This window comes from Myodes glareolus, chromosome 4 (assembly GCF_982192425.1).
Source record: "Myodes glareolus chromosome 4, mMyoGla1.1, whole genome shotgun sequence".
In the NCBI taxonomy this organism is placed as follows: Eukaryota; Metazoa; Chordata; class Mammalia; order Rodentia; family Cricetidae; genus Myodes; species Myodes glareolus.
Window position 1 is genome coordinate 65,052,875 of NC_142029.1, and position 27,400 is coordinate 65,080,274.

Below are 27,400 nucleotides of genomic sequence, written 5' to 3' on the forward strand. Positions count from 1 at the left end.
ATTCATTCATTCATTCATTTGTTTTTGAGGAAGAATCTAGCCATGTAGCCCTGGCTGGCCTGGAACATAAGGATGGCCTTGAATTCAAAGAGATCCACCTATTTTTGTCTCCCTAATGCTGGGATTACAGTTATTTGTCACCACGCTTGGTTTATGTAGTGCTGGGGACCAAACCTAGGATTTCATGCATGTTAGAAAAGCACTCTATTGGCTGAGTCAGATCCCCAGTCCGAGGATGTTGTTTAAACTAGCTAGTTATTGCTTGTGTTTTCTCATAGACTTGGAACAGTGCTGGACATCAGCCATCCGCCTCTGTTGCTCCCCATCTTACTGTTTGATTCTCTCACTAAACTTGGAGCTCTCCATTTAGCTGGGCTGGCTAGCAAATGAGCTCCAGGTAGGTACTGGCCTGTCTCCTCCAACTCCCTCTCCTCCAACGCCCCATGGTCTCCCTGCCCAGTCCTGGGGGTAAGGGGGTAAAGCCAAGCTTTTTCACCCTGGTGCTGGCTGGGAATCTGAATTTATATGCTTGCCATCTCTCCAGTTCCTGACCTGGAAACTGGAAATTCCCATTAATTCATCTAACTTTGGGTTGTTTTTTTTTTTAAGTTTTTATTTCAAATTTATTTTATTTTATTTTATTTTTTTTACGTCTGAGTGTTTCGCCAGCATGTATCTCTGCACATCTGTGCCTAGTTCTAGATCAGAAGGAGCTGGAGTTACAGACAGGTGTGAGCTGTTATGTCACGTGGGTGCCTGGACCCAAACTTGGGTCCCATGCAACAGCAGCAGCCAGTGCTCTTAACCAGTGAGCCATCTGTCCAGTTCCATTTATCTATTTTTAAATAACAATCCTCAGGGCCGGAGAGATGGTTGAATGGTTAAGAGTACTAGCTGCTGGGGCTGGAGAGATGGTTCAGCGAAGAGCATTCCAAGTTCTTCCAGAGGTCATGAGTCCCGAGTTCAATTCCCAGCAACTACATGGTGGCTCACAACCATCTCTAGCAGAATCTGATGCCCCCTTCTTGTATAAAGTTGTTTATGTGTATGAATTGAGAATCCATACACATAAAATAAATAAATCTTTTTTAAAAAAAAATCTAAGTACTAGCTGCTAAATGACTGTTAGTAATAGCAGCAGAAAAAGCCTCTGATAATGGAGACAAGTTCATTAAGAATTGGGAAGTGTCTCAGACTAAGTTCTGGTCCTTAGAACTGTTGGGCCTTTCCACACGCACCTTTGTTCGGGAAAACTTTCCTCCACTCTCCACTCTACTAGGTCACCCCGGTCTCTCCTACCGTATTCCATCCACAATTCACCTCCTCCTACTGTTCCTTTCTCAGCGTAAGGCTCCAGCCACCACATACACCATGCACCAGATGACTGATAGGAGATCATCAGTCTAGGCTTCCACCTGTGAAGAAAGGCCTGGGGACCAAGAGCCCCCTACACACACAACCACACAAGCGCGCATGCCCACCTATACTGAGATTCCCCTCACGTGTCACAAACTAGGGTACGCCTGGATCGGCTCCCACTCTCAAGCCTCCTCAGAGGCAAACGCACAGTCCCTCCCACGCCCAAGCGCGGATCCGCCCACAAGACTCCTGGAATTTGGCAGATCAGCGCTCGCCCACACACCCCTCGGGCACCTCCAGGTCCCTTCTGTGTCACCGAGAGGGTAGCGGAGAAGCACTCGGCCATTCGAACCCCGGCGGCCCGCGGCGCGCACGCGCGGCACTAGTGCCCGCCTCTGCCGGCCTCGCCCTCCGGGGGCGGGGCGCGCTGGGGGCGGGTCCTGCGGCACCGCCCGGGAAGCTGAGTGAAGCTGGGTGCTACCGCCACATCCTCCGGAGCTCTGGGTCCAGGCGAGCCGAGTCGAGCCGGGCCAGGACCAAGCGGAGCGGTCCGACGGCACGAGCGAGCCGAACGCTGAGCCATGGCGCACCAGACCGGCATCCATGGTGAGGGCGGATGGAGGGCGGACAGGGGGCCCAAGGGCTCTGCCGCGCCTGGTCTGCGCGCTTGGTCCCTTCGTCCTCCTCTTCCTCGCACCCTCCAGGGAAGCTTCCTGTTCTCTTTTGCAGCCGCGAGTCACATCTTGGGGGAGTACAGACTGGTGTACCTAGCCGGGAGTGGGTGCACATGGGTGCACACAGCAAGGGTGGAAGTATCTTGTGTACTCATCTGGGGGCGGATGTGCCTGTATGTACCCATCTGAGTATTTTTGTTCTTTTCTGAAGGTGGGGTGTACCCGGATGTGCACATCTGGAAAAGTGCACACGCATGTGCACATGTCCTCTGTATACAATCCTGTGTGTGCACATCTGGATGCGACTTGGTTATGGTCGACCCAAGCTGCTTCGTGTGCATACACTAGTAGCTGGTTTTGGACACCGTAGGTGGCATGGACCATCTCAGACAACAGTGTTTCTTGGCAGCATGCACACATCTATGGGTGTCTGCATGTGTGCACAGTTCAGGCACATCTAAGTGTGTGTGTGCTACTGTGGATGCTTGCCCGGGTGTCTTATGACTGACGTAGACTTGGGTATATATGTGGAGAGGGTATCCTGGCCTTTTCTCCTTCCAGAACCCCCATACTCTTACACTAGGTTGGACAAAAGCTGGCATAGAGCCCTCCCTCTTCAGTAGACTGGGGAGAGTTGCACATCTGACCTTGGCCTCTGGCTTCTTCCGTTTTCCACTGTGATCTGCTCCAGCCAGGACTGCAAAAGTCCCAACTTCAAGCTGAAAGCAGGGAAGAGGGACAGGAGTTGGGCTTTCTAGGAGTGTTCCTGCCTCCACCCTCATCTACAGGAAGTGTCTACAGCCCAGAGTGTCACACCCACAGTTCCTCTCTAGGGTCCCAGTTTCCTCCATAGATAGACTGAGACAGAAGCAATAGCTAGAAGCCAGGTGTTTTGGCCCAGCCTGGTCTCGCTGTCCCCATCTATTACTGGCCTGGGAGGACTACTTCCCTGGCCAGTAGGGAAGGCCAGGCTGCTTGCCTAGACAGCTTGTTGGTTTGGCCATCCGCCACTCCTGTCACCACATCATGATCCCCTGCCCAGGGCTACTACCATCGACCTGCCTGACCGCCTGAATCCCTGCTTGCGGTTGTGGCCACTTGGTGGATGGATAGTCCTCAGAGGCTTTCCCCTTGGCTCTGCCTCATCCCCATCCTGCTTGTCCTGAGCCTGCCAGGAACTAGATCGGGCCTGGCCTCCCTCAGGTGAGCCAACTTCTCCTGGAGATGGAGGGTCAGGTTTCCTGAGTCAGCCTCAAAGTGGGAAACTGTCGGGGGAAACCACCGCTTGGCCTGCCCCTTCCTTCCTCTTTGTCTGAACTGCTGCCTCCAGCTGGGAGGAGGTGCTAGGAAGTTAGTGCCCACACACACTGCGACAGACCCTGTGGTGGACTCTGTCCTATTCCTTCATTCCCCATGCTGGGAGACAGGCCTGCTTAGGGGAGCTTCCCACTGTCCCACCTATGAGGGTGTCCACTTTCCTGTTTGGAGCCTGCTGGAGATAGCAAGAAAGACCACCCCGGAAGATCAGGTGCCAGCCTTAGTCTGGCCATAGAAGTAGGCCTGGTGACCTCAGAGTGGGCCCCGAGAAGGACTGTAACCTGAAGCTTGCTGGAGTTGGAGGTGGGCAAGGTGGGGGTGGGGAGACATGAATCTTTGATGACAAGGCTCAGGTATCCCAGGTCTGGCCTCTAGATTATTGATGGTGACTGGGGAGGCAATGGGGTGGGGTAGAAAGGGATGTCACTTTCCCTACTGGCTTTCAGTTCGTGCTGGTAACAGTAGAAGGGGTTTGTCAGCCTCTCCCTCTGGGGAGCTTGCTGGCCTCTCTCTCAAGGTCCAGGCAGGTAGGAGAAGCAATAAAACACAGCCACCCTTAGATCAAAAAAATAATTATTAGCAGAAATCCCATTCCTTAGCACCTTCTTCCATGGACTCCTTACCACCAACCTTTGAGTCTGAGGGAATTAGCTCTGTTTTATAGAAGAGGTTGAGGTTCAGAGAGGTCAGAGGTCACACAGCTAAGCGGAAGCTGGGGCCCCAAAGATCAGGTTTAAAACCTCAAGCATCTGCTGATGGTTACTACTTGTTCATGCCCAGCAGGGTTGTGTTCCTTGTGTATAGTACCAAGCCATGCTTCTCTGTCCCCAGGACTGGATAGGCCCTGATAGGCCCCTGGCCACATAGTGACCTTCATGAATCTACAGCCTGAGGTTTCAGGAAAAGGGGAGCACCTGAGGACGTGACCGAGAGTTTGTTTACCTAAAGCCCCTCCACCCCGCCCCTAAGCTGCCTATCAGCTGCCCAAGTCAAGACCTATAAATATTCTGTGACCTCAACTTTCCAGCTGTGTTTCTGCCGGGGTTCTTCTGACCCTGGCAGCCCCAAGGTCACACTCACCTAGAGACCCAAGCAGGTCCCTTACACACTTGGACTGTGGTTTTCCCTCTCTACTACCAAGAGTGGAGTTGAGATGATTCGATTCATGATCCTCTAACCGTGACTGTGGTCCTCACCTCGGCACTGTATCCTTGGTCATTAATGACCTTCCAGCTCTGCCCGCCACCCAATTTCCAAGGTGGAGTCTCTTTTCCAAGCTCCACTCCTCCTCCAGGAAGCCTTCCTTACTGCCTGGGAGCTGAGGCTTCGTTGCCCCTCGATAGGATTATGTTGGGGCGGGTGGGCCCTTCTTTTGGTACAAACTGGCTGGGAGCTCAGACTGCAAATGCATTCTTGTGTCGTGCACGCCTTCGTCTGTATGTTTGTCTGTCTTGCCAGTTCACATGGCGTGGATACACTGCAGCTGTGTCTGTTGCCTGTGTGTGTGTATCTCTAAATGAGTGTGTCCACTTACACTGACCAGCTGAGTGGGTGCCCATCCACTGCTGGACCATCCTATTGCCAGGGGACAAGTGGCTGCCCTTCGTTCTTACCAACTTGACTTGTCTTTGAACCTGCTCCCTCTTCATGCAGACAGTCCCATCCATTCCTGCCTGCCCTGTCATCAGAGCTATCCCAGCCAGCAGGCCATCTGCCTACCACTCCTACTAGCTAAATTTGGGAGCTTATGCTCAGTGGCCGTCTCGGGTTCCCAGTCACATGGGGGAGCCATATTTAACCCACTTCCCAGCCTAGCCCTCAGACCCCTCGGGGACAGCAGCAGACCCAAACTCATCCCTATCCACTCGGCCTGCTCACCACCAACAACTATGTTTCTTGTGCTTGTAGCCACTGAAGAGCTAAAGGAATTCTTTGCCAAGGCCCGGGCTGGCTCCATCCGACTCATCAAAGTCATCATTGAGGACGGTGAGTGTCCCCCACTGGCTGGGGCATGGCTTGGAGGCTGAACCCAGTTGCTTCTGGGGATAGAGACAATGGGTATTAGCTTTCCGCCCCCTTCAGGCTTCATTTTCTCCATCTGAGAATGGAATGAGGCCATTCACAGAGGAGCCTCGGGGTGGGGGGGCCCTATGGGTGCGGATGGTGGCCACTCTGTTGTGGAGAGCCCTGTCCTGTGGTCGTGTCCAGCCGCAGTACCTAGAGGCTGTGAGATGGGCCTTGTTGGGGTGCTGAGCTAGGTAGGTAGCAGGGGCCCAGTGACTATGTGTGTATGTATGTTGTTTGCATGTGTGTGTGCGTGCCTGTGTGTGTATGGTCATCAGACTGGACCTGGTTTGGCTGCTGGCTATAGGAGAACTAAAATGCCAAGGACCTTCCCCAGAATGAGAAGGAAGAACTTACATCTTGCCATTCTGTAAACAGGATAGAGTAACTAACTCTGTCCTTGACAGGGCCTTGAGCTGACCGTGGGACCCAGGGTTCTTACGAGCCAGTACTAGGGGTATGTGGGTGTGAGTCTTGAGTTAAGGCCTAAAGCAGACGTATCCAAGAAGGCAGAGGATCCATCTGAGGCTGAATAGGGATGGGGAGACAAGAAGTCCCTCTCTCTTCTGTGCCAAGCGACTGCCTCAGCAGGGAGGGATTAGATTCTAGGAGTAGGTGTGGGGTCCTTCTGGCATCCTCAGAAGGCATACTGTCGTGAGTCTTTGGCACCAGGCACTCTGAATGAGTCTAGTATCCCATTTCCTTTAGCAGGGCCCGCCAGACCCAGAATTCATCTCGGGCTTTAGGATCACAGCTAGGCTGGGCTTTGTCCAAAAAGATGCCCTCAGAGGCTACTGGGCAGGGGTCATTATGGTGGGTGATGAGTGGAAGCCTCCTGGGGCTTCCCACCCTTAAAGAGACAGTTGAGCCGGGTGGTGGTGCATTCCTTTAATCCCAGCACTTGGGAGGCAGGGGCAGGTGGATCTCTGTGAGTTCAAGGTCAGCCTGTTCTACAAGAGCTAGTTCCAGGACAGGCTCCAAAGCTACAGAGAAACCCTGTCTCGAAAAACCAAAAGAAAAAAAAAAAAGTAAATACACAAACACAAAAGAGACAGTTGAGCTCCTTGGCCCCCGTTTTCAGCCCTGTCCCCTAACCTCCCAGGGAAGATGTCATTTGTAGATGGCACCCATAAGCATAAGAATCTCCAGGTAGATTATTAAACCCTAATTCTGCATTCCAATGTTGGGGTACCTGGGAATGCCTGGGGTAGGGGTTTATATTCTACTTGAGTGTGATTGGAGCACCTGATTTTTCTACGGTTTGGGGTATTTGTTTAGTTTTTGTTGGGGGGGGGGTGTTGTTTGTTTTTCGTTTTTGTCCAATACAGAGTTTCTCTGTGTTGCCTTAACTATCCTGGAACTCTCTCTCTTTAGATCAGTCTGTCCTTCACTCACAGGAATTCCCCTGCCTCTGCCTTCCGGGTACTGGAGTTAAAAGTGTGTGCCACTGTCCGAGTTCTTTGTTCAAACAAAATAGCAAGAACCTGTCGGTGCCTGTGTGTGCAGTGCCCATGGAAGCCAGAAGGGGGCGTCAGAGCTGCTGGTGCTGGGGTCACAGGCAGTTGTGAGCAGCCGACGTGGGTTCTGGGAATCAAAGACAGGTCCTCTGGAAGGAAGAGCAGCCAGTGCTTTCAGCTGAACTATCTCTCCAGCCCCAAATTACACTTGTCATGCAAAATTCCTGGTATAGCTTGGCATGATGGGATATGCCTATAATCCCAGCACTCGAGAGGGCTGGGACTGGAGGAACTCAAGTTCGAAGCCAACCTAGACTATATTGACTTGTCTCCAAATAGAAAAAGGAAGCCTTGGGAGGTAGAGGTGGGAGAATCAAGAATTCAAGGTCATTCTTGGCTATATAGTGAGTTGGAAGCCAGCCTGAGCTACATGAGCCCTGGTCTAAAAATATCAAAAATAATAATAATAATAATAATAAAATTCTGGTTTATTTTAAAAATTTACATTTAGTGTGCATGAGCGTGCAAGTCTGAATGAGCATGCATGTGTGCATGCATGCATGCATGTTTGTAGATTGGAGAACAACTTTGACCATGTAGATCCCTGGGATTGAATTTAGATCATCAAGCTTGGTGGTAAGTACCTTTCCCCTCTGAGTTATCACACCTGTCTAAACATTCTGTCTTAATAATGTCAAAACTAGCCACGTGGTGGTGGCGCAAGCCTTTAATCCCAGCACTCAGGAGGCAGAGGCAGAAGGATCTCTGTGAGTTTGAGGTCACCCTGGTCTACAAGCTAAAATTACAGGGAAACCCTGTCTCGAAAAGCCAATCAATCAATCAATCAATCAATCAATAAATGCAAACTACCCAGAGAGATGGTTCAGCGATTATGAGCACTCATTGCCCTTGCTGAAGAACCAAATTTGATTCCCAGCATCGACGTGGTGGTTTAGAACCATCTGTAACTTCAGTTCCAGGGAATCAAATACCTTCTTCTGACCTCCATGGGTACCAGCCATATACATGTTGCACATACATAAATCTAAGTGAAACACTCATGAAATAAATAAAAACTTAAAAAAATGTGACCAACAAAGTAAGCAGTACTGACTGAGGTTGCTCCCCTTCCCCAACCTCACAGGTTATAGTCACTAACTTACTTTATTTTTTTCTTTTTTTTAAAGTTTATTTATTTATTTATACAGTGTTCTGCCTGCATGTGTGCCTGCACACCAGAAGAGGGCACCAGATCTCATTACAGATGGTTGTGAGCCACCATGTGGTTGCTGGGAATTGAACTCAGGACTTCTGGAAGAGCAGCCAGTGCTCTTAACCTCTGAGCCATCTCTCCAGCCTTCTTCTTTTCGGGGGGGAGGAGTCAGGATTTCAAGACAAGATTTCTCTGTGTTTCCCTGGCTGTCCTAGAACTCGCTGTGTAGTCCAGGCTGGCCTCGAACTCACAGAGATCCGCCTGCCTCTGCCTCCCAAGTGCTGGGATTAAAGGCTTGCCCCACCACTGTCCAGCTTTAACTGCTAACTTTCAACCCTGATTCCCTTCTGAGTTCTGGGTAGGCAGGCAAGGAAGCCAGGACCTATAGAGCTGGTTAGACTGGAGGCCTCACATGTTAGATTCTCAGGCAGCTGGATTCTTGACCCTATCCAAAAGACCTGGTGGGATCTAGTGAAGTGCTGACGTGGTCCAGCTAGGATCACCCGTGACCCAGCTAGGATCACCATTGCCCAGTTCTTCCTCTGGGTTAGCATGTGTGACCAAGTACATGTATGGTGTCTGAATGATGTCTCAGCCTAAAACTGTGATTGGATGACCTGCTTGGCCAGAAAGGTGGTAGGTCTGTCAGGACCAGGCTGGCCAACATGATGGCTCAGTGGGTAAAAGTATTTGCTGCTCAACCACCTGAGTTCAGTCCCTGGAACTTACAGTGGACTGAGTCCTGAAAGTTGTCTTCTGACTTCTGCATGCACACTGTGAGATGCACGCACCCATACTCATAGATGTCACACACACACTAATAATAATAGTAATAGCCAGGTGGTGGTGGCACACACCTTTAATCCCAGCACTCTGGAGGCAGAGGCAGGCAGAGCTCTATGAGTTTGAGGCCAGCCTAGTCTACAAGAGGCAGTTCCAGGACAGGCTCCAAAGCTACAGAAAAACCCTGTCTCAAAATTAATAATAATAATAAATAAAAAATAATAAGTTGGTTGTTAGATAAACTGGGTGACATATTCCTGTAGTCCCAGCACTTGGAAAGCTGAGGCAGGAAGATTGCACGTTAAAGGCTAGCCGCCTGGGCTGTATAGCAAGATTTTGTATCAAAAACAACCACAAGCAGAAGCCGGGCATGATGATGCCCATATGTAATCCCAAGCCTCCAAAAGGCTGATGACCATTGCAGGAGGATCATAAATTCAGGGTCAGATGGGGCTATGTAGTGAAACCCTGTCTTTTTTTTTTTTTTTTTTTTCTTTGAGACAGGGTTTCTCTGTAGCTTTGGAGCCTGTCCTGGAACTAGCTCTTGTAGACCAGGCTGGTCTCGAACTCACAAAGGTCTGCCTGCCTCTGCCTCTCGAGTGTTGGGATTAAAGGTGTGCACTACCACTGCCTGGCGTGAAACCCTGTTTTAAAAAAGTAGTTGGCTGCTATTGGTTTTTACTTTGAGGGAGAGGGCTGAAGCTAGGCGTGGTGGCCTCTCCCCTAGCACACTGTCCTAAGATGGGCATATCAGAGCCAGTGGTTGAGGGATTTGAGAGCAAGAAATCATACACAGTTAAGAATGCGCAGTTAAGGGGCTGGAGAGATGGCTCAGTGGTTAAGAGCATTGCCTGCTCTTCCAAAGGTCCCGAGTTCAATTCCCAGCAACCACATGGTGGCTCACAACCATCTGTAATGGGGTCTGGCGCCTTCTTCTGGCCTGTAGGCATACACATAGACAGAATATTGTATACTAAATAAATAAATAAATTTAAAAAAAAAAAAAGAATGCGCAGTTAAGAATGCACTGATCAGCGCAGCGCCCGGTGTAGGAGTGCCTTGAGGGGACTGCATTGTTGCTGGCAGTGGGTACAAGCTGTGTTCCTTTGTGTGTTTGTGTGTGCACAAATACATGAGTGTACATGAATACAAGCGTTTGCAAGTGTGGGGTGTGTGCAAAGGAAGCCCCTTGCAGCTGGCATGTGTGGCCTCCTTCATTTGCTCATACTTAATCACTCACAATTCAACTTCCTACTTTGGAGATTTGAGGGCTCATGGGAAAGTGGGGTGGAGTGGCCAGCATGTCTGAGAAGGCTCAGGAAGCTACATCCAGAGGACAGAGGTCCACAGGTGGAGGGGGAGGTGGGATGCGCCGCTTCGGCTCACCCAGCCTCTGCCCCCAGAGCAGCTCGTGCTGGGTGCCTCGCAGGAGCCAGTGGGACGCTGGGATCAAGACTACGACAGGGCTGTGCTGCCGCTGCTAGATGCCCAGGAGCCCTGCTACCTCCTCTTCCGCCTTGACTCTCAGAATGCCCAGGGTTTCGAGTGGCTCTTCCTGGCCTGGTCACCTGATAATTCTCCTGTGAGTCCTAGGCACCGTTGCCCATCTTCCTGCTTGGGGCCAGTGGGAAGTGGGGGAACAGATGAAAGACTGGCTTAAGAAGGCTAAGGGAAGGAATGTTAGGGGCTGCCCTAACTCATCAGGGCTGTTTGAGCTGGGTGGAGGCGCCCCCTGCTGGCGAAAGCTGCCTGATTCAGCTTTGCCGCGCCCCCTGCTGGGCATGTGGGATCAGTGAGATGACCTGATTCCAAGCCCTGCAGTTGGCCCCTAGAGCGTCAGCTTGGCCCAAGGGCCTTATAATTTGCCCCATCTCAGGTGCGGCTGAAGATGTTGTATGCAGCCACGCGAGCCACAGTGAAGAAGGAGTTTGGAGGCGGCCACATCAAGGATGAGCTCTTCGGGACAGTAAAGGTTAGTCAACCAAGCCAGAATGCAGAATGGGGACCAGAGGGTGAGGCACAGTGTGAGTGTCACAGAGCAACTCAGCGCCAGGCTCAGGGTGAAAAACAGGAGGACTGGGAGCTGGGATGCACCATAGTTGTTACATTGTTTGCTTAGCATGCATTAAACCCTAGTTTTGATTCCCAGCTCTCAGAAGTGGCGACAAGAGGACCAGAAGTCCAAGGTCATTGTTGACTGTGTAGTGAATTTGAGGCTAGCTTGGTGCTACATAAGATGCTGTCTCAAATTAAAAAAAAAAATGAAAAGATGAGGAGTCTGGGAGCTGCAAGCAGAGATTCACAGTGGGCACCTGCCTGCCTGGGGTGTCCATTTTTACCTCTGAGCCTCCCCACAGGACGACCTCTCCTTGACTGGGTACCAGAAGCACCTGTCATCCTGTGCCGCACCTGCCCCACTGACGTCGGCTGAGAGAGAGCTCCAGCAGATCCGCATCAACGAGGTGGGTGCGCAGTAGGGTGTGCCCTGGGGGTTGCTAAACATGGTAGGCTGCAGCTTGTTGTGAATAGTAAAGCCTCTCTTCGTGGTTGCCCCCACCCCAGGTGAAAACCGAGATCAGCGTGGAAAGCAAGCACCAGACCCTGCAGGGCCTGGCCTTCCCCCTGCAGCCTGAGGTCCAGCGGGCTCTCCAGCAACTCAAGCAGAAGACAGTTAACTATATCCAGCTGGTAAGCACACTCAGGCCGGGCACTGTGGGCTCCTCCTGTTTCTGCCTATGTGTTGCACAGCCCCATCTCCATCTCCTGAACCATTCTGCTAGTCCGTGTTGTTCTTAGACTGAGCATGCAGCTCAGATGGTGGCGTGCTTGCCCAGCACACACCAGGCTTATCCTCAGCAGCAGCACGTCGAACTGGCTGTGGTGGCACACACCTGCAGCCTCAGCCCTCAGGAGGCAGAGGCAGGAGCATCCGACTGACTGTAGGTCATCCTTGGCTACATAGTGAGTTCGAGGTCAACCTAATCACATGAGACCCTGTTTTAATCTTTTTTCTTTTTTTCTTTAAAAAAAAGAAGAAGAAGAAGAACTTACTGTTTTCCTCTCCTCTCTCTGCCCCCCGCCCAAGTCCTGGCCATAACAGGCACCCAGTAAACATGTGGCCTTGTACACCTTCACAATAAATAGACACCTATGGTGGCCCTTAGGGCTGACACTTGTCCTATACCAGAGTTTCTCTGGAACCTCCTTGACCACCTCTTTCCCAGGCAGAGTCCGATTGCCTCCTCTGCCCAATCAGAATGGCTCTCCCTTACAGACACTTTCCTGGGGCTTTGCCTCTGAGGATGGAGTTGTTGCAATGCCTTTGCTGAGATCGAGGTCTTCCTCGCCACCCCAGACAAATCTCAGTGGGAGCTTCATCCCCAGCTGAACCTTCAAAGGGGCAGAGTTGGGGCCAGGCCTGGAAGGTCTCTTTAGAATAACCCCTGCAGCCTGAGGTCCAGCCTTGGGAAGGGGACCCCAGGGAGAAGGGCCCTCCAAACACTCCTGCCTGCCTACCAGTCCTGCTTCCTAATGGGTACAGTGATACCCTCACACCTCCCCGTCTCCTCCGCAGAAGCTGGACCTGGAACGGGAGACTATCGAGCTGGTACACACAGAGCCCACAAATGTGGCCCAGCTGCCCTCCCGGGTTCCCCGAGATGCTGCCCGCTACCACTTCTTCCTGTACAAGCATACCCATGAGGGTGACTCCCTTGAATCTGTGGGTGAGTCGCTATGACAGGGACTTCAGTTCTGTGCTGGCCAAGAGCAGCAATGACAAGTCCACTGCTTGGGTCTGCTATGGGGGTACCCCAACCTATGCGGGCTCACCTCCTTGTCCCCCACAGTGTTCATCTACTCCATGCCGGGGTACAAGTGCAGCATTAAGGAGCGCATGCTCTACTCCAGCTGTAAGAGCCGCCTCCTCGACTCTGTAGAGCAAGACTTCCAGCTGGAGATAGCTAAGAAGGTATAGCCTGTCCCCAGGGCCCATGACCCCACTCTCCATGTGGGACACTGCAGTCCTAAGTCATACAGGATGCAGACAATATTGGATGGGTGGGGAGCCTAAGATCTGGGACAACCCAAGACACACACAAGCCCAAGCCTTGACCTAGGTCACTTCCTAGGTCACTTCCTTTCCCTAGGTCACTTCCTTTCCCTAGGTCTTGGGGGGTTAGGAGATGGTGACTCGGGCCAGCAGAGTGACAGCCCTACATTATATACCTAGTGGTGACCTCAGAGAAGATGATCGCTATCAGGGTGACCCTAGGAGTGAGACTTATCAAGAGTGGTATGTGTTGGGACCTCAGCATAGTGATGGCTTCTGTCTTAATCCACACAGATCGAGATTGGTGATGGGGCAGAGCTGACGGCTGAGTTCCTCTATGATGAGGTGCATCCCAAGCAGCATGCCTTCAAGCAGGCCTTCGCCAAGCCCAAGGGCCCTGGGGGCAAGCGGGGCCATAAGCGCCTCATCCGGGGCCCCGGCGAAAATGGAGATGACAGCTAGGTGTCTGGACTGGGAACAGGGCCAGGCGTGTGGACTGCAGGGTTGCCACCCCGCCACTTCTGCACCTCCTTCCTCCCCAGCCTGGGCTCTAAGGAATCGCATCCTGTGGGACAGGAGGACAGGTGGCTGAACACATTTGCTACTTTCAAGGGCCATTGGACCAGCACTTCGTGGCCTTGCCCTGTGGCTGTCCCTTCCTCTCATCTGTGTGCACAGGGTGGCTGGGGAGCCCTACCTGGCTCTATCAAGGAGATCTGAGTGGGGAGCCTGGCATGAGCCTAGCCTCCAGATCTGATGCTATGGCCCCAACTCAGTCCAGAAGCCTTTGGCCACAGAGGGTGGGGACAGTTGGCAGGGGCCAGATGTCACAGGAAGGGATGGGTGAACGCTGTATTTTCTAAAGAATAAAATATTTTTAAATCAATATTGAGCCTCACCTTGTGAATTGAATGCCTTTGTTGGCATAGCTGTCCTTTTCCTGTTTAGAAGGGGCTTGCTGGCCTGCCAGGGTGACGCCCAGGCACCCCTGACCGTGGGTATATGGGAGATGCTTGAGTGTACGGCTGCAGCCCTTCCCATGAGGCTCACATGCTTCCATGAGGTTGTAGAGAACTGGGTGTCTGTTTCCTGTGGGTGCTGTGACAGGTTACCACAAACTCGGTGGCTTAAAAAAGAGGTAGTTTGAGCCCAGTCTGAGCAACATAGTAAAATGCTGTCTGAAAAAAAGGAAAGAAAAGCCTTCCACATTTATATATACAGATCTGGAGGCCAGACAAGGCTAACACCGTGGGGGCAGACAGCTGACTTTTGGCAAGGTTAGCCATGTTCTCAACTCTGAACTTGAAAAACCAGATTCTGCTGCTCTGGGCTTTCGTGGATTTGTGCCTTGATCTGTAGTCAGATCTTTCCATCTTTAAATTTTATTCTTAACATCTTAGCATTTTGTTTTGAGACAGGGTCTTGCGGTGTAATGAATGAGACAGTCTTCCTACCTCAGCCACCCTAATACTGGCATTACCAGCATATATCACTGTACCTGGCTTTGTCTCTGTTTTGTTGTTTTGGTTTTGGTTTTTCGAGACAAGGTTTCTCTGTAACTTTGGAGCCTGTCCTGGAACTAGCTCTTGTAGACCAGGCTGGCCTCAAAATCACAGAGATCCGCCTTCCTCTGCCTCCCAAGTGCTGGGATTAAAGGTGTGCACCACTACACCTGGCTCCTAAGAAGGCATTGTAGATCCCACCACCCTGGTAAGGGCTCTCTGATTGGGTTTTCACGGCACTGAAGCTATAATGGGCATTCTTAGATCTGTACCTTGGCATCTCCAGTCCTGTGTGTCTTTGTCAGCAGCCCTGTGTCCCTCTTCAGGCCTGCTTTACTATTCCCAAGGAATGCAGGGTGGTGAGCGAAAGTGGACAACTGACTCTGTGGTCCATAAGGAGTCCCTTGGCCTCTGGGAAACTGCCCAAGTTTGATACTCAGCAGAAGTCATGGGTGAGGCTATGCCTCTGAAGAGTGGGTAGACACTGCCTGTCCCCAGAGAAGACGGATGGAGAAACATTGAGCTGCTGAGTGATGCTGTCCTTTCTCCTGGCTCAGGGCATTGTCCCACTGCAGAGGTTCTTTTCAACCCCTGTTAAAGCCCCTAGGATTATGGACAGAAAAGCTGGGACCCTGGCAAAGTTCCACAGGAGACTCAGTCCAAATACTGAGTTCTCAGGCAAGCAAGATCATGCAGATGGCCTCAAGCTGCCAAGCCAGCTAAATCGTTGGTACCTTGGATCCTGCCTGCTATGAGATCCACTCTGATGAGGTTCTGGGCAGAGCCAGGAGACTAATGTAGAACTCTGCCCCTTTCTGGAGAATGGTCATTCATTCATTCTCTCATTCATTCATTTATTTATTCAAACTTCACTCAAAGATAACCCGACCACCAAAGCTGAGTGCCGTGGACAAGACATAGCTTTGTCAGATACTGAGCAGTGCCGCAGACACAGATCGGAGCTTCTCTCCTCAAGAAGTCAGCGTTCCAACAAGAGAGTAAGACAGTATCCGGCAGAGCATGAAGGGCGGGTGACGTGTTGTGGCAGCGGTTGATAAACATTATACGAAAAGAAAACCAGCAGGCCACAGTGCTCAGGAGAGCCAGACCTGGCAGGTTTACTTACTTATGTCTGAATTTCTTTGGAGTCAGTGTCTCACTATGTAGCCCAGTCAGGCCCTCACGGTGCTGGAAGAATGGGTGTGAAGCTGAGCTGAGAGGTTCACAAGAGGTCAGGGAAGGCTTCACGGAAAGAGAAGATGATATGAGCAGTGTGTAAAGGCGGGAGACAAACTGGACCATGTGGGGAATCTGGAAAAAAGAGTGTCCAGGCAGAGGGAAGAGTATGTTCAAAGGCCACCAAGCTAGCAAGTGCACAGCTATGTCCAAACAACAAAAAGCCAGTGTGGCTATCAGCAGATCAGGGGGGAAATGGAAGGACAGGGAGCATAGGATCTTGGCTCCTGTTTGGACAGTGACTAGGGCTCCAAACAGTTAAGGAGGATCTGGGCAGAGGTGGGACCCAGAATGAGAGTTTTGAACAGAGGAGCTGGAGAGAGGGCTCAGAAGTTAAGAACATTGGTTGCTTTTCCAGAGGACCTGAGTTCAGTTCCCAGGATCCACATGGCAGCTCACAGCTGTGTGCAGTGCCAGTTGCAGGAGATCTGACATGTTCTTCTGACCTCCTCAGACACTAGGCTTGCAAGTGGTCCACAGACACACATGCAGGCAACACATACACATGTATGCACACACACATATACTATACACATATATACATATATACACTATATGTGTATATACATGTGTATATGTGTGTGTGTGTGTGTGTGTGTGTGTGTGTGTGTGTGTGTGTGTGTGTATGTGGAGAGAGAGAGAGAGAGAGAGAGAGAGAGAGAAGTTTGAACGGGTCTCTCCGGAGGCTCAATGTGAAAAGGCTGCAGGGGATGGGAGCAGGAGCAGGATGATGTTAGAGATGATGTCAGCTCAGACAGGCAGAAAGATATGCAGGTTGTGAGCGGTGGGCAGCTTCTAAAGGGACGCTTTCAGGGCATAAGGTTTCTCCAGGGTTTCTAGAGCTTTGGACTTAAAAAATCTGAGTCCCAATCACCAGGGCCAAAAGAGAGTGTGCAGAGTTGAGTAGTCAGTGCTGGGTAGCACTTTCTTCCAAGGGAGGTGGATCATGCCATCCTTCAGAAAAGCTCCTTACAGCTCAGGATGGAGACAACCGAAAAGCTTCGGGAAGTCCCTGTTAGTGAGCAGATGATGGGCCAGGCCCTCAGACTGTTGAGAGGAACTCTCAGGTGAGAAGTGGGGGTGGGGTAGGGGTGGGGGGTGGGGGCTGCCTGGAAGAAGCGGAAACCAACTGAGCTGCCTGCAAAAGCCCCAGGCCAACTGAATTGCTTAGAAAATTTACTCTCCAACATTTTGAGTTGCCAGTAAGTTGTGCCGTGAGCACAACACTCCATCCAGCTTTTGTGGAGTTCGTGACCTATGCTGGGGTGGGTTTTTGGTGGTGCTGCTGTCTTTGGGGTCATTGCTGCTTCACCCCTCACCCATGCTTCTGCCAGTAACTCCAATCAAACTCATTGATTAGCCAACTTGGACTTCATTGACGTCCTCAGCTTTGGTCTGCCATCGGTTCCCTTCCTTGGGTGAGTACCCATTTGCACACGTCTCCCCAGGAATCGTATCACACAACAGCAACATGAGCCAGAGTTGGAGCTGGACCAGCCATGGAGTCTGGGGCCTGGAGTCTGATGGGGCATTGTGGGAAGTGGGCATGCAGAGTGGGAGACACAAGTCCCGGGAGAGATGTCACGGCTACTGCCGTGCTGAGGGCAGATGTTGGCTCCAGCCCCCGGCTCACAGAAGCTCTACAGAGAGAGAGTCTGTCCTGCGAGCACCCATGGGGTGAGCACTGAAGCTTGAGGGTGAGGTGACACCCTCTTCGTGGGTGTCCGCACTCTGTCAAGCTCTGGTGCTACGCTAGATTCTGGTTTCTCCTTGACCTTGGGCAGCAGTCTGGGCTTTGGTCCCTTCCCACACCTCCCAGAGGACAGATGTGAGGCCGTCATGGCTGACTGTGGGGTGAGGAAGAGAACGGAAAGAGGAAGGGGTGAGGAGGACTGGCAGCCTGCCATCTAACTATGCAAAAAACCTGTGACTCACTCTACCACCTGCCCTCCCAGGGAAGGGATAAAGTATTAAATTGTAGTGAAAGTGTCACTTCCTCAATTCTCTAAGGGACCCCGGTGGAGCATCGTTCTCTGCTGCTCAGCTCGTCAGACGGAGCCTCTGGAGGAGCCTCCATTCCCCAACATGGTAGGACCCCAGCTCTTAGTCCCCATGGGAAGGGATGATGATAAAAATGGGCCCTTTGAATATTCATGTACTTCCCCCCCCTAAGGAAATTGGAGCAAACATCATTCTCTGAGCAGAGAGAGCTGAACCTGCTAGGTGGATAGGGTGGCTGAGCCCCTGGTCTTCAGCCAGTGGTGGCGCCCGGCCTGCACATGGCAGAGTTGCTGCCCATTGTTCCCTCCGAGCCTTCTGATTTTTAAGGGGTCTCAAGTCAGTCGGGGGGAAGCAGATGGAGGGTAAAAAGACCTAGGTTGTACCGGTGAGGAGCCAGCCCACACCTCAGGGGGTTCAGGTCTCCCTGCATTTCAGCCAAGGAGAGGGCAGGAGGCTAACAGAGCAAGGCTTCAGGGAGGAGGAGAACCAGAGCCCTGGCAGATGCTGTGTTCAGGAAAAAAGAACTGAGGCCCCAGGGGAGAGGAAGAGAAAGTGTGAGAGGCCCCGGAGGCCTGCTGGAGTCTGTCCTGGCCCTGCTGTGTGTTGTGTTCCGAGCAAAAGCTCCAAGTCTGGGGTCTGGATTCCAGACCACCCTGGTTCTGTGCCCTAGCCCTGAGTCAGCGCTGAGCCTAAAACCAAATAGCGGTCTTGAGTGAAGGAGGCTGGAGGGTAGGGCACTTGGGGAGGACTTGGAAACCCTGAGAAAAGCCCCAGTGAGAGGGAAGGAGAGGGTAGTATGCCACTAGACACTCATCCAGTCCTGGCTCTCCCAGGTTCTCTGCCTCAGGACCCTGCACCCCTTGTCTCTTCTGGTGCAAGCCGCAGTGCTGACCGGGGCTCTGGCCATGGGCACCCTTCCTGCCTTCCTGCCCTGTGAGCTGAAGCCTCAAGGCCTCGTAGACTGCAACTGGCTCTTCCTGAAATCTGTGCCCCGCTTCTCTGCAGCCACACCCCGTTCCAATATCACCAACCTCTCCTTGATCTCCAACCGCATCCATCACCTGCACAACTCTGACTTTGTCCACTTACCCAACCTGCGGAAACTGAACCTCAAATGGAACTGCCCGCCCACTGGCCTCAGCCCCATGCATTTCCCTTGTCGCATGACCATCCAGCCCAACACCTTCAAGGCTGTGCGGACGCTGGAAGACCTGAACCTGAGTTACAATGGCATCACCACTGTGCCCCCACTGCCCAGCTCCCTAATTAACCTGAGCCTGAGCCACACCAACATCCTGGTACTCGATTCTGACAGCTTCACTGACCTGTACAACCTGCGCTTTCTCTTCATGGACGGGAACTGTTACTATAAGAACCCCTGCCGTGGGTCAGTGGAGGTAAAGCCAGGGGCTCTCCTGGGCCTGAGTAACCTCACCCATTTGTCACTCAAGTATAACAACCTCACGAAGGTGCCCCACCAACTGCCCCCCAGCTTGGAGTATCTCCTGGTGTCCTATAACCACATTGTCAAGCTGGCACCTGAAGACCTAGCCAACCTGACCTCCCTGAGAGTCCTCGATGTGGGTGGGAACTGCCGCCGCTGCGACCATGCCTTCAACCCCTGCATAGACTGCGGGCAAGAGTCCCTCCTGCTGCACCCCGAGACCTTCCATCACCTGAGCCACCTCGAAGGCCTGGTGCTGAAGGACAATTCCCTCCACATGCTGAACCCCTCCTGGTTCCACGGTCTGGCCAACCTTTCAGTGCTGGACCTGAGTGAGAACTTTCTCTATGAGTGCATTACCAAAACCACCGCCTTTCAGAACCTGACAAGCCTGCGCAAGCTCGACCTGTCCTTCAATTACTGCAAGAAGGTATCATTTGCCAAGCTCCACCTGGCAAGGTCCTTCGCGAGCCTGGTGTCCCTGCAAGAGCTGAACTTGAACGGCATCTTCTTCCGCTTGCTCAACCAGTACACGCTCAAGTGGCTGACCCCTCTGCCCAACCTCCATACTCTGCATCTTCAAATGAACTTCATCAACCAGGCCCAGCTCAGCATCTTTGGTACCTTCCCAAGCCTTCGCCTCGTGGACCTGTCAGACAACCGCATTAGTGGGTCTTTGGTAATGTCAGCAGTCACCCCCAAAGAGGCAGATGATGGGGCACAGGAGAGTCTGTGGTCTGGGGTTCTCACTCCAGCTCCACTGAGCACCCCTGACCATAAGAGCACCATGGTCAGATGCAGGAACCTCCCGTTCACCTTGGATCTGTCTCGGAACAACCTGGTAGCAATCCACCCAGAGATGTTTGCCAACCTCTCACACCTCCAGTGCCTAAGCCTGAGCCAGAACTGCATTGCACAGGCTGTCAACGGTTCTCAGTTCCTGCCGCTGACCAATCTGAAGGTGTTGGACCTGTCCCATAATAAGCTGGACTTGTACCATGGGCGCTCTTTCACTGAGCTCCCACAGTTGCAGGCTCTGGACCTGAGCTACAACAACCAGCCCTTCAGCATGAAGGGTATCGGTCACAACTTTAGTTTTGTAACCCATCTGTCCACGCTGCGCTACCTCAGCCTGGCACACAATGACATTCACAGCCGTGTGTCCTCACACCTTCGCAGCGCCTCGTTGGTCTCCCTGGACTTCAGTGGCAATTCTGTAGGCCTCATGTGGGGGGAGGGGGACCTTTATCTCCAGTTCTTCCGTGGTCTGAGAGTGTTGAGCAAACTGGACCTGTCTCTGAATCGCCTGCATATTCTCCTGCCCCAGAACCTCGCCAACCTCCCCAAGAGCCTGAAGGATCTCAATCTCCGTAACAATTATCTGTCTTTCTTTAACTGGAGCAGTCTGGCCTTCCTGCCCAACCTGGAAGTCCTGGACCTGGCGGGAAACCAACTAAAGGCCCTGGCCAACGGCACTCTGCCTTACGGCACCCGGCTCCAGAAACTGGATGTCAGTAGCAATAGTATTGTCTCTGTGGTTCCAGCCTTCTTTGCTCTGGCCTTGAATCTGAAAGAGGTCAACCTCAGCGACAATATCCTCATGACAGTGGATCGCTCCTGGTTTGGGCCCGTAGTGGTGAACCTGACAATGCTAGACGTGAGAAGCAACCCTCTGCACTGCGCCTGTGGGGCGGCCTTCGTGGACTTCCTGCTGGAGGTGCAGACCAAGGTGCCCGGCCTGCCCAACCAAGTGAAGTGTGGCAGTCCTGGCCAGCTGCAGGGCCGAAGCATCTTCGCGCAGGACCTGCGGTTATGCCTGGATGAGGTTCTCTCCTTGGACTGCTTTGGCATTTCCCTATTGGCTGTGTCTGTGGGCATAGCAGTACCATTACTACAGCATCTCTGCGGCTGGGACGTCTGGTACTGCTTCCATCTGTGCCTGGCATGGCTACCTTTGCTGACCCGGGGCCGGCGGGGAGCCCAAGCCCTGCCCTACGATGCCTTCGTAGTGTTCGATAAGGCGCAGAACGCGGTGGCCGACTGGGTGTATAACGAGTTGCGGGTGCGGCTGGAGGAGCGGCGCGGGCGCCGAGCTCTGCGCCTGTGTCTGGAGGACAGAGATTGGCTGCCCGGCCAGACGCTCTTCGAGAATCTCTGGGCCTCCATCTACGGCAGCCGCAAGACGCTCTTTGTGCTGGCCCACACGGACCGGGTCAGCGGCCTCCTGCGCACCAGCTTCCTGCTGGCTCAACAGCGTTTGCTGGAGGACCGCAAAGACGTAGTGGTGTTGGTGATCCTGCGTCCCGATGCCCACCGCTCCCGCTACGTGCGCCTGCGCCAGCGCCTCTGCCGCCAGAGTGTGCTCTTCTGGCCCCAGCAGCCCAGCGGACAGGGCAGCTTCTGGGCTCACCTGAGCACAGCCCTGACTAGGGACAACCGCCACTTCTATAACCAAAACTTCTGCCGGGGACCCACAGCAGAGTAGCCCAGAGCTACAGCTGGCACCTTCACGCCTGGCCACCCGGGTTGCTCGGCCTACCTTGCTCTGTCCTTCTGCTTTTCTCCAGGAGCATGCCATGTACGCTACCAAACCACCAGCCCTGGGTTCCTGGACAGTGTGGGTGGGAGGAGAGATGGGGAAATTCTCCGTGTCTCCACAAATTGAAGAGGGAGAAGATGGGTAAAAATAGGACCCACAGAGCAAAGGTTGGCTGTGAAGGGCGATTTTCTTCTCAGGCATCTTTCAGTAGGGTCTGAAGATAGTCACCAATTGTGCCTGGGTTCTTCCTAGAGAACAGGGCCTAGTCTGACGGTTTCTTTTGTTTTTTTGTTTGTTTGTTTGTTTGTTTGTCTGTTTTTTTAAATTGTTCTCTGAATGCCCTGCTCTCTGAGCTGGCCTGTGTCATCACCTCTCTGCCTGTCTTGTATTGATCTGGGGTATCTGCCTCCCTCACCTACTGGCCTATCTTGAGGGCAGAGAAGATGCAGGCCTAGTTTATCTCTGGTCCTTAGCAAGGTCCTGAGAAAACTCCCAAACAGGGCAGCGTTCATTACTAGGTGTGTAAGAAAAGAGGGATGATTGCACACTCGGGTGGCCGTGACTGAGCTGGACAGGGATGATTACACACTCGGGTGGCCGTGCCTAAGCCGGACAAAGAAGGCCAGCCTGGATTAGAGTTCTGCCAGTGGCAGTAGCAGCAAGGAGCTGAGAGCCACAGGAGATCAAAAATATATTCAACCTCTGTGTGTGTGTTTGTGTGTGTGTGTGTGTGTGTGTAGTGCGTGTATGTGTAAGGATGCATGTATGTATGAGGGTCCATGTACACATGTGCAGCGGGGTCCAGAGGACAACCTCACATGTTATTCTTCTGGTGCTGTACGATTTTTTTTTCACCAACCCAGCGCTCACCAATTAGCCTGTATCAGCCGGCCACAGAATGCCAACCATCCCCCTTCTCCCAGCCCTGGGGTTATAAAGGTGCCACACTGAGCTTTTCCACACAGGTTTTGGGATCAAATTCAGGCCCCTGTACATGCACGACAGGTGCTTTACAGACGGCATCATCTTCCCAACCCCGTGTCTGCCCTTTTGACATCATGACAAACAGTGTCACCTGCATAGTTCACATTTGAGATCTGTGTGCCGAGTTAAAACACAAAACAAATTCCACCAAAAATGAAAACTTCAGTGGACAGTTTTGTATCTGACTACATTCCCAGCTATGCTGGGGCACATCAGGACGTGGACCACAGCCTGAACATACCTATTCAGATGAACTCACAATGCAGCCCTTCCCACTTCCATCTAGAGGATCATGCCAGGTCACTGTTCAGATATCAAAAGAGACCAAGGTGAGCTGCTACCTGGCTACAGAGGGGAGGGGGCCTCTTCCATGTACTTGTCTCTCAGACCTGCTTAAATTTAGACTGAGGCCTAGTCACATCTGATCAAGATGGAATATATATACATATGTATATGTTTCTTTCTTCATTTTCTTTCTTTCTTTCTTTCTTTCTTTCTTTCTTTTTCTCTTTCTTTCTTTCTTTCTTTCTTTCTTTCTTTCTTTCTTTCTTTCTTTCTTTCTTTCTTTCTTTCTAAACCAGGCAGTATCTCACTACAAAGACCTGGCTAACCTGGGAACTCTATGTAGACCAGGCTGGTTGGGAACTCCCAGAGATTCACTTGCTTCTGCCTCCCAAATCCCGGGATTAAAGGTGTGTACTACCATGCTCAGTGTTTTGTTTTGTTTTCTATTTTAAAGTTGCACTTATTTCTTGTGTATATGTAGAGGTGAGCAAGTGCCATGACCAGCTTGTGGAGGTTAGAGGACAAAGGTCAGGTCTTCTTCCACCATATGTGGTCCAGAGATTGGACTCAGGTTGATGACACAATTAAGTTCCAGGAAAGAAGCTGCGCTGCACATTCCACCGAGCCTTCTGCAAGGCTGATTACTGTTACAGACTGTTAAAGAGTCCAGAAACTAATTACAATTCTAATAAATTACAACTTATCTTAGCATTCTGACTGGCCATTCTTTACCTGCCTCTCTGTCTAACCGAATAAGATATATGTGTTCACTTAACAAAAAAGCACAGTTGTTTTTTCCCCCACCAACCAAAAAGCTAAGAATGTTACCATATAGCAACCAAGGTCTATAGGGAGGTCCACCCCACCCCTGCTTTTCTTGAACCCACCTGCTTAATGTTTCTATCTGTGTATTTGAAAGGTGACTTGTAGTGTTTTGTTTTGTTTTGTTTTGGGGAGGGGTTTTCTTTTTGGTTTGTTTGTCTTTTCAACAAACAAACAGAGGGTATCTCTGTGTAGCCCTGGCTGTTCTGGAACTCACTCTGTAGATCAGGCTGGCCTCCAACTCACAGATATCCACCTGCCTCTGCCTCCTAATCTGCTGGGATTAAAGGTGTGTGTCATTATGCCTGGCTTCTACTTGTGATTTTCTTTGTTCTGTTACTAAAAAAACTTCATCAAACTGTTACCACATTGAAACATGAAATTTGAAATAAACTACATCTGTATTCCTAGACCATAGTCACTCGTATTTGGTTCCAGAATAAACTCTCATCCCCTTTAAGTCAAGAGTTGTGTTTTTGTGTCAACGGAAACAAGGACCGTAATCAGATGGGTCTTCTAACTGGCCCCTAAACGTTTTTACTATGTTTATGTATTTATTTATGTGTTGGGAATCTCCACTTTGATCTCACTCCTCCTATTCCAGACCCCTCCCCTCAGAAAGCCCACCAAGGGTCAGCTTCTCCCCTGGAGCTGCTCAAGACCACGCCTACAGGGTATTTAAGACCTGGTTGCCAGACCTGCTGCGTGATTTCTTTCCTGCCTTTCTGAGAGTCACCCGGAAATTGCTTTGCTCTGTTTTTATTAATTCGGTCTGATTTGGCTTATTGCATCAGCAGTGGAACCCAATAACCAGAGAACTAATACTAATCAGTGGGGGCCTTTACCCACCGAGCTTATCTCATTATCCATCTTTCCTTCCTTCCCCTTTTCCTTCCTTCTTGTCTGTCTTTTCAGACAGGATCTCACTACATATCTAGCTGTCCTGGAACTTGCTATGTAGACCAGGCTGGCCTCTAACTCACAGAGATCACTTATATCTGCCCACTGAGTCCTGGGATTAAAGGTGTAAACCACCACTCCCAGATCTGTGCTCCTAATTTTGTAGGTACAGCATAGATTTCAGAATGCAGCCAGTGTTGGTGGATAGGATCGGTATCCAACGAGTCCATTGACCTTGTGGGTAGTGTTGTATCTGAAGCCCCCAGGATCCTGAATCTGAGACTACTGTTTTCATCATTGAGAAGCAGAGGAGACCACACAACCTCACAGAGTCGGGGTCTAGAGGGGTGATGGAGAACTGAACCAGTTTGGCAGGCTTAGGCCAGTGGCCACTCAGGGGCCTCCTACGTGAGGGTGGGGGAAGAGTGTTGGAACTAGGCACAGACAAACTGCTGATTTTGCAAAATGACTGCCAGCTTCCCTGTCGTCCCCCACCCCTGCATCTCCAGGGCATAGCCATGAAGGAAGTACGGGCCACCTTCCTCTTTTACTTGTGTGTGTGTGTGTGTGTGTGTGTGTGTGTGTGTGTGTGTGTGTTACTGTTGTCTGAACTCAAGACCTTGTATATGCTAGGACTTTGCTGCTGAGCTAGAACTTCTAACTCAAGCACAGGGGCTTCTGCCATGATATTCCTTCTTATCTATCAAATGAAAGAAAGGACAGTCCTTGACCTATGGAGTCCCGTGCAGGCTCTGACCTGGGTGGCCTGGAGAAAACAAAACAAAACAAAACAAAACAAAACAGGAGGATTCCTGTGCTGAAAACCTGGGGAAGTCCCTGTTGAGTGGCTCTGAGAGTATTTCGGCCACAGCCAGAAACAACAGAAGTAGGAAGCAGACTCCTGCCCAGGGCCAGTGTTTGGCTTGTTTATCTCCCAGGCTGGCAAGGCTACTCTCTGCATTTCCAGGTAGAGCATGCAGCTACCCGCTTGTCCATCCATCTCACACTAGCTCTGAGCAGTGAGGCTGGAGTGGGCAGAGTTATAGCCAACGAGGTTGAGTGGGAACCAACCCTGCTGCACTGTGGTTAGAAGGGAATTTCTGGATAACTTCCGGCCCTCTCTCCCACTCTGTTATTGGCTCAGCACACCAGGAAAGAGATAGGACCCTGGTCAGGCTGCCAGGGGCTGCATCTCAGCTTTGCCATCTGAGTTGTCTTGGGCAGGGGACTTCCTGTTGGAAGCTTCAGTTTGCTCATCTCTAAAGAGATTGGCCAGAGCTATTCTGCTGGCTGTTGATCATGTGTATAAAGGCAGTGCCTCAGCTGTCATTATTGGGTACAGGGATTGATGCTTGGAACCACTAACTGACAGGGCTCCAGGGTTTCTCTTTCCACCCAGAGAATGACATTCCTAGTCAGGAGTCCCTGCCCGGGTCACTGACGGAGTCTAAAGATGAGCACTGGAAGCTCTCTGTGAGAGAATTTGTGGGCCTTGGTGTTGCCCCCTCTGGTTGGGGAGCAGTGAGGACCAAACAAGCTGAACTATCAGACACGAAAGGCTGACAGGAGGAAAATGTCAACTTGAGGAAAATCTGTATACTAGGATTTTTTTTATACATGCTTGTATGTGTGGATGTGGGCATGTGTGGATACACCTGTGGGTACACGTGGAGGCTGGAGGACAAGCCCAGGTGCTATCTTCAGGAATACTGCCCGCCTCCTTCAAATCAGAGTCTCATCTTGGCCTGATGCTCACCAATTAGGTGAGACTGTCTGGCCAGTGAGCTCCATGGGTCCTCCTGTCTCTGCTTCTGCAGCACTGGAATTATGGGAATCATCCTCATGCAGGCATTTTTAAGTGGGACGAGGGTCAAATCCAGGCCTCGTGCTTGCAAGACATGTATTTTTGCTGAGCTATGCCCCCTGCTGGTCTACTGAGATTTTAACAAACAACTCACTTGGTGCCCTAAGCCTCTAAACATCTTGCAAACAAAACTTTCACGCCACCCTACAGTTTCACATTCGATGGACTTGAAAAAACTATTGTTATTTTTAAGTAGTCACATGTCCCCCCTGCTACCTACAGACCCTTCCGTCCTGTGTTCTCATAACCCCAAGAAGCAGGGAGGGAAGAAAGACCCGCAGACCTTATTCACCCGGCTGGCTTCATCTTAGGAAGGAAAAATGGGTCCTCCCAAGCATTAGGACATTCCCTGCCGAAGGCAAACAATCCCACTTGAAGAAAGGCGGTAGAAGGCGTGAGAATGTGAGGAACAGTGGTAGTTCTGGAAGTTGGCACGAGGCAACCAAACTGGGAAAACCCATCAGGAAGGAAATATACTGTGGTTCTGAGGTGTGTGACTTCTCTCATGCCCAGTGGCCTGTCTGGGTATGATGCCTTTATCTGATGGGACCATGATGCAGCCAACTTCCACACAATGCTGTCAAGTAAAGGGACAGTACCTGTAGGCCCGGCCTCAGCATAACCCTGTCCAGTGAGAACATGCAGTTGTCCCATCTACAGCTGTGAGACAGAATGCACAGCAGGATTCTTATTGCCAGCTGCCTAGCCTTTCCTCAGCTCAGTTGTCCTGCTCACATGATTTGGATGTCACCAGGGCCCCCTTTCATTCAATCAATACATATTTTCTCAGCACCTACTGAACACTGGGCTCTGTGCTGGACTTGGAGAGGACAGAATGGAAAAGACAAGGCACCTATCCTCAAAGCGATATTACAGCCAGGTGGTTACAACACAAGTAATAATAT

General features: G+C 51.4%; 2 protein-coding genes across 2 annotated transcripts; both read left to right on the forward strand.

The window, feature by feature from the left end:
* The first annotated feature begins 1,807 nt into the window (after positions 1-1,807).
* Twf2 (twinfilin actin binding protein 2) lies at positions 1,808-13,804 on the forward strand. Its single transcript, XM_048416909.3, has 9 exons — positions 1,808-1,965; positions 5,259-5,336; positions 10,271-10,449; positions 10,744-10,839; positions 11,225-11,329; positions 11,430-11,555; positions 12,442-12,592; positions 12,716-12,837; positions 13,213-13,804. The coding sequence occupies exons 1-9, from the start codon at positions 1,941-1,943 to the stop codon at positions 13,378-13,380; spliced, it is 1,050 nt and encodes a 349-aa protein (XP_048272866.1). The 5' UTR covers positions 1,808-1,940; the 3' UTR covers positions 13,381-13,804.
* Positions 13,805-17,661: 3,857 nt separating this feature from the next.
* Tlr9 (toll like receptor 9) lies at positions 17,662-24,196 on the forward strand. Its single transcript, XM_048416907.3, has 2 exons — positions 17,662-17,744; positions 18,491-24,196. Exons 1-2 carry the CDS (start codon positions 17,742-17,744, stop codon positions 21,584-21,586), a joined length of 3,099 nt encoding a protein of 1,032 aa, XP_048272864.3. The 5' UTR covers positions 17,662-17,741; the 3' UTR covers positions 21,587-24,196.
* The last annotated feature ends 3,204 nt before the right edge of the window (positions 24,197-27,400 follow it).

Coding starts and splice junctions, on each gene's coding strand:
- Twf2 (XM_048416909.3), top strand. CDS start 1,941: ATGGCGCACCAGACCGGCATCCATG. Junction 1,966..5,258: donor GCACCAGACCGGCATCCATG/GTGAGGGCGGAT, acceptor TTGTGCTTGTAG/CCACTGAAGAGCTAAAGGAA. Junction 5,337..10,270: donor CAAAGTCATCATTGAGGACG/GTGAGTGTCCCC, acceptor CTCTGCCCCCAG/AGCAGCTCGTGCTGGGTGCC.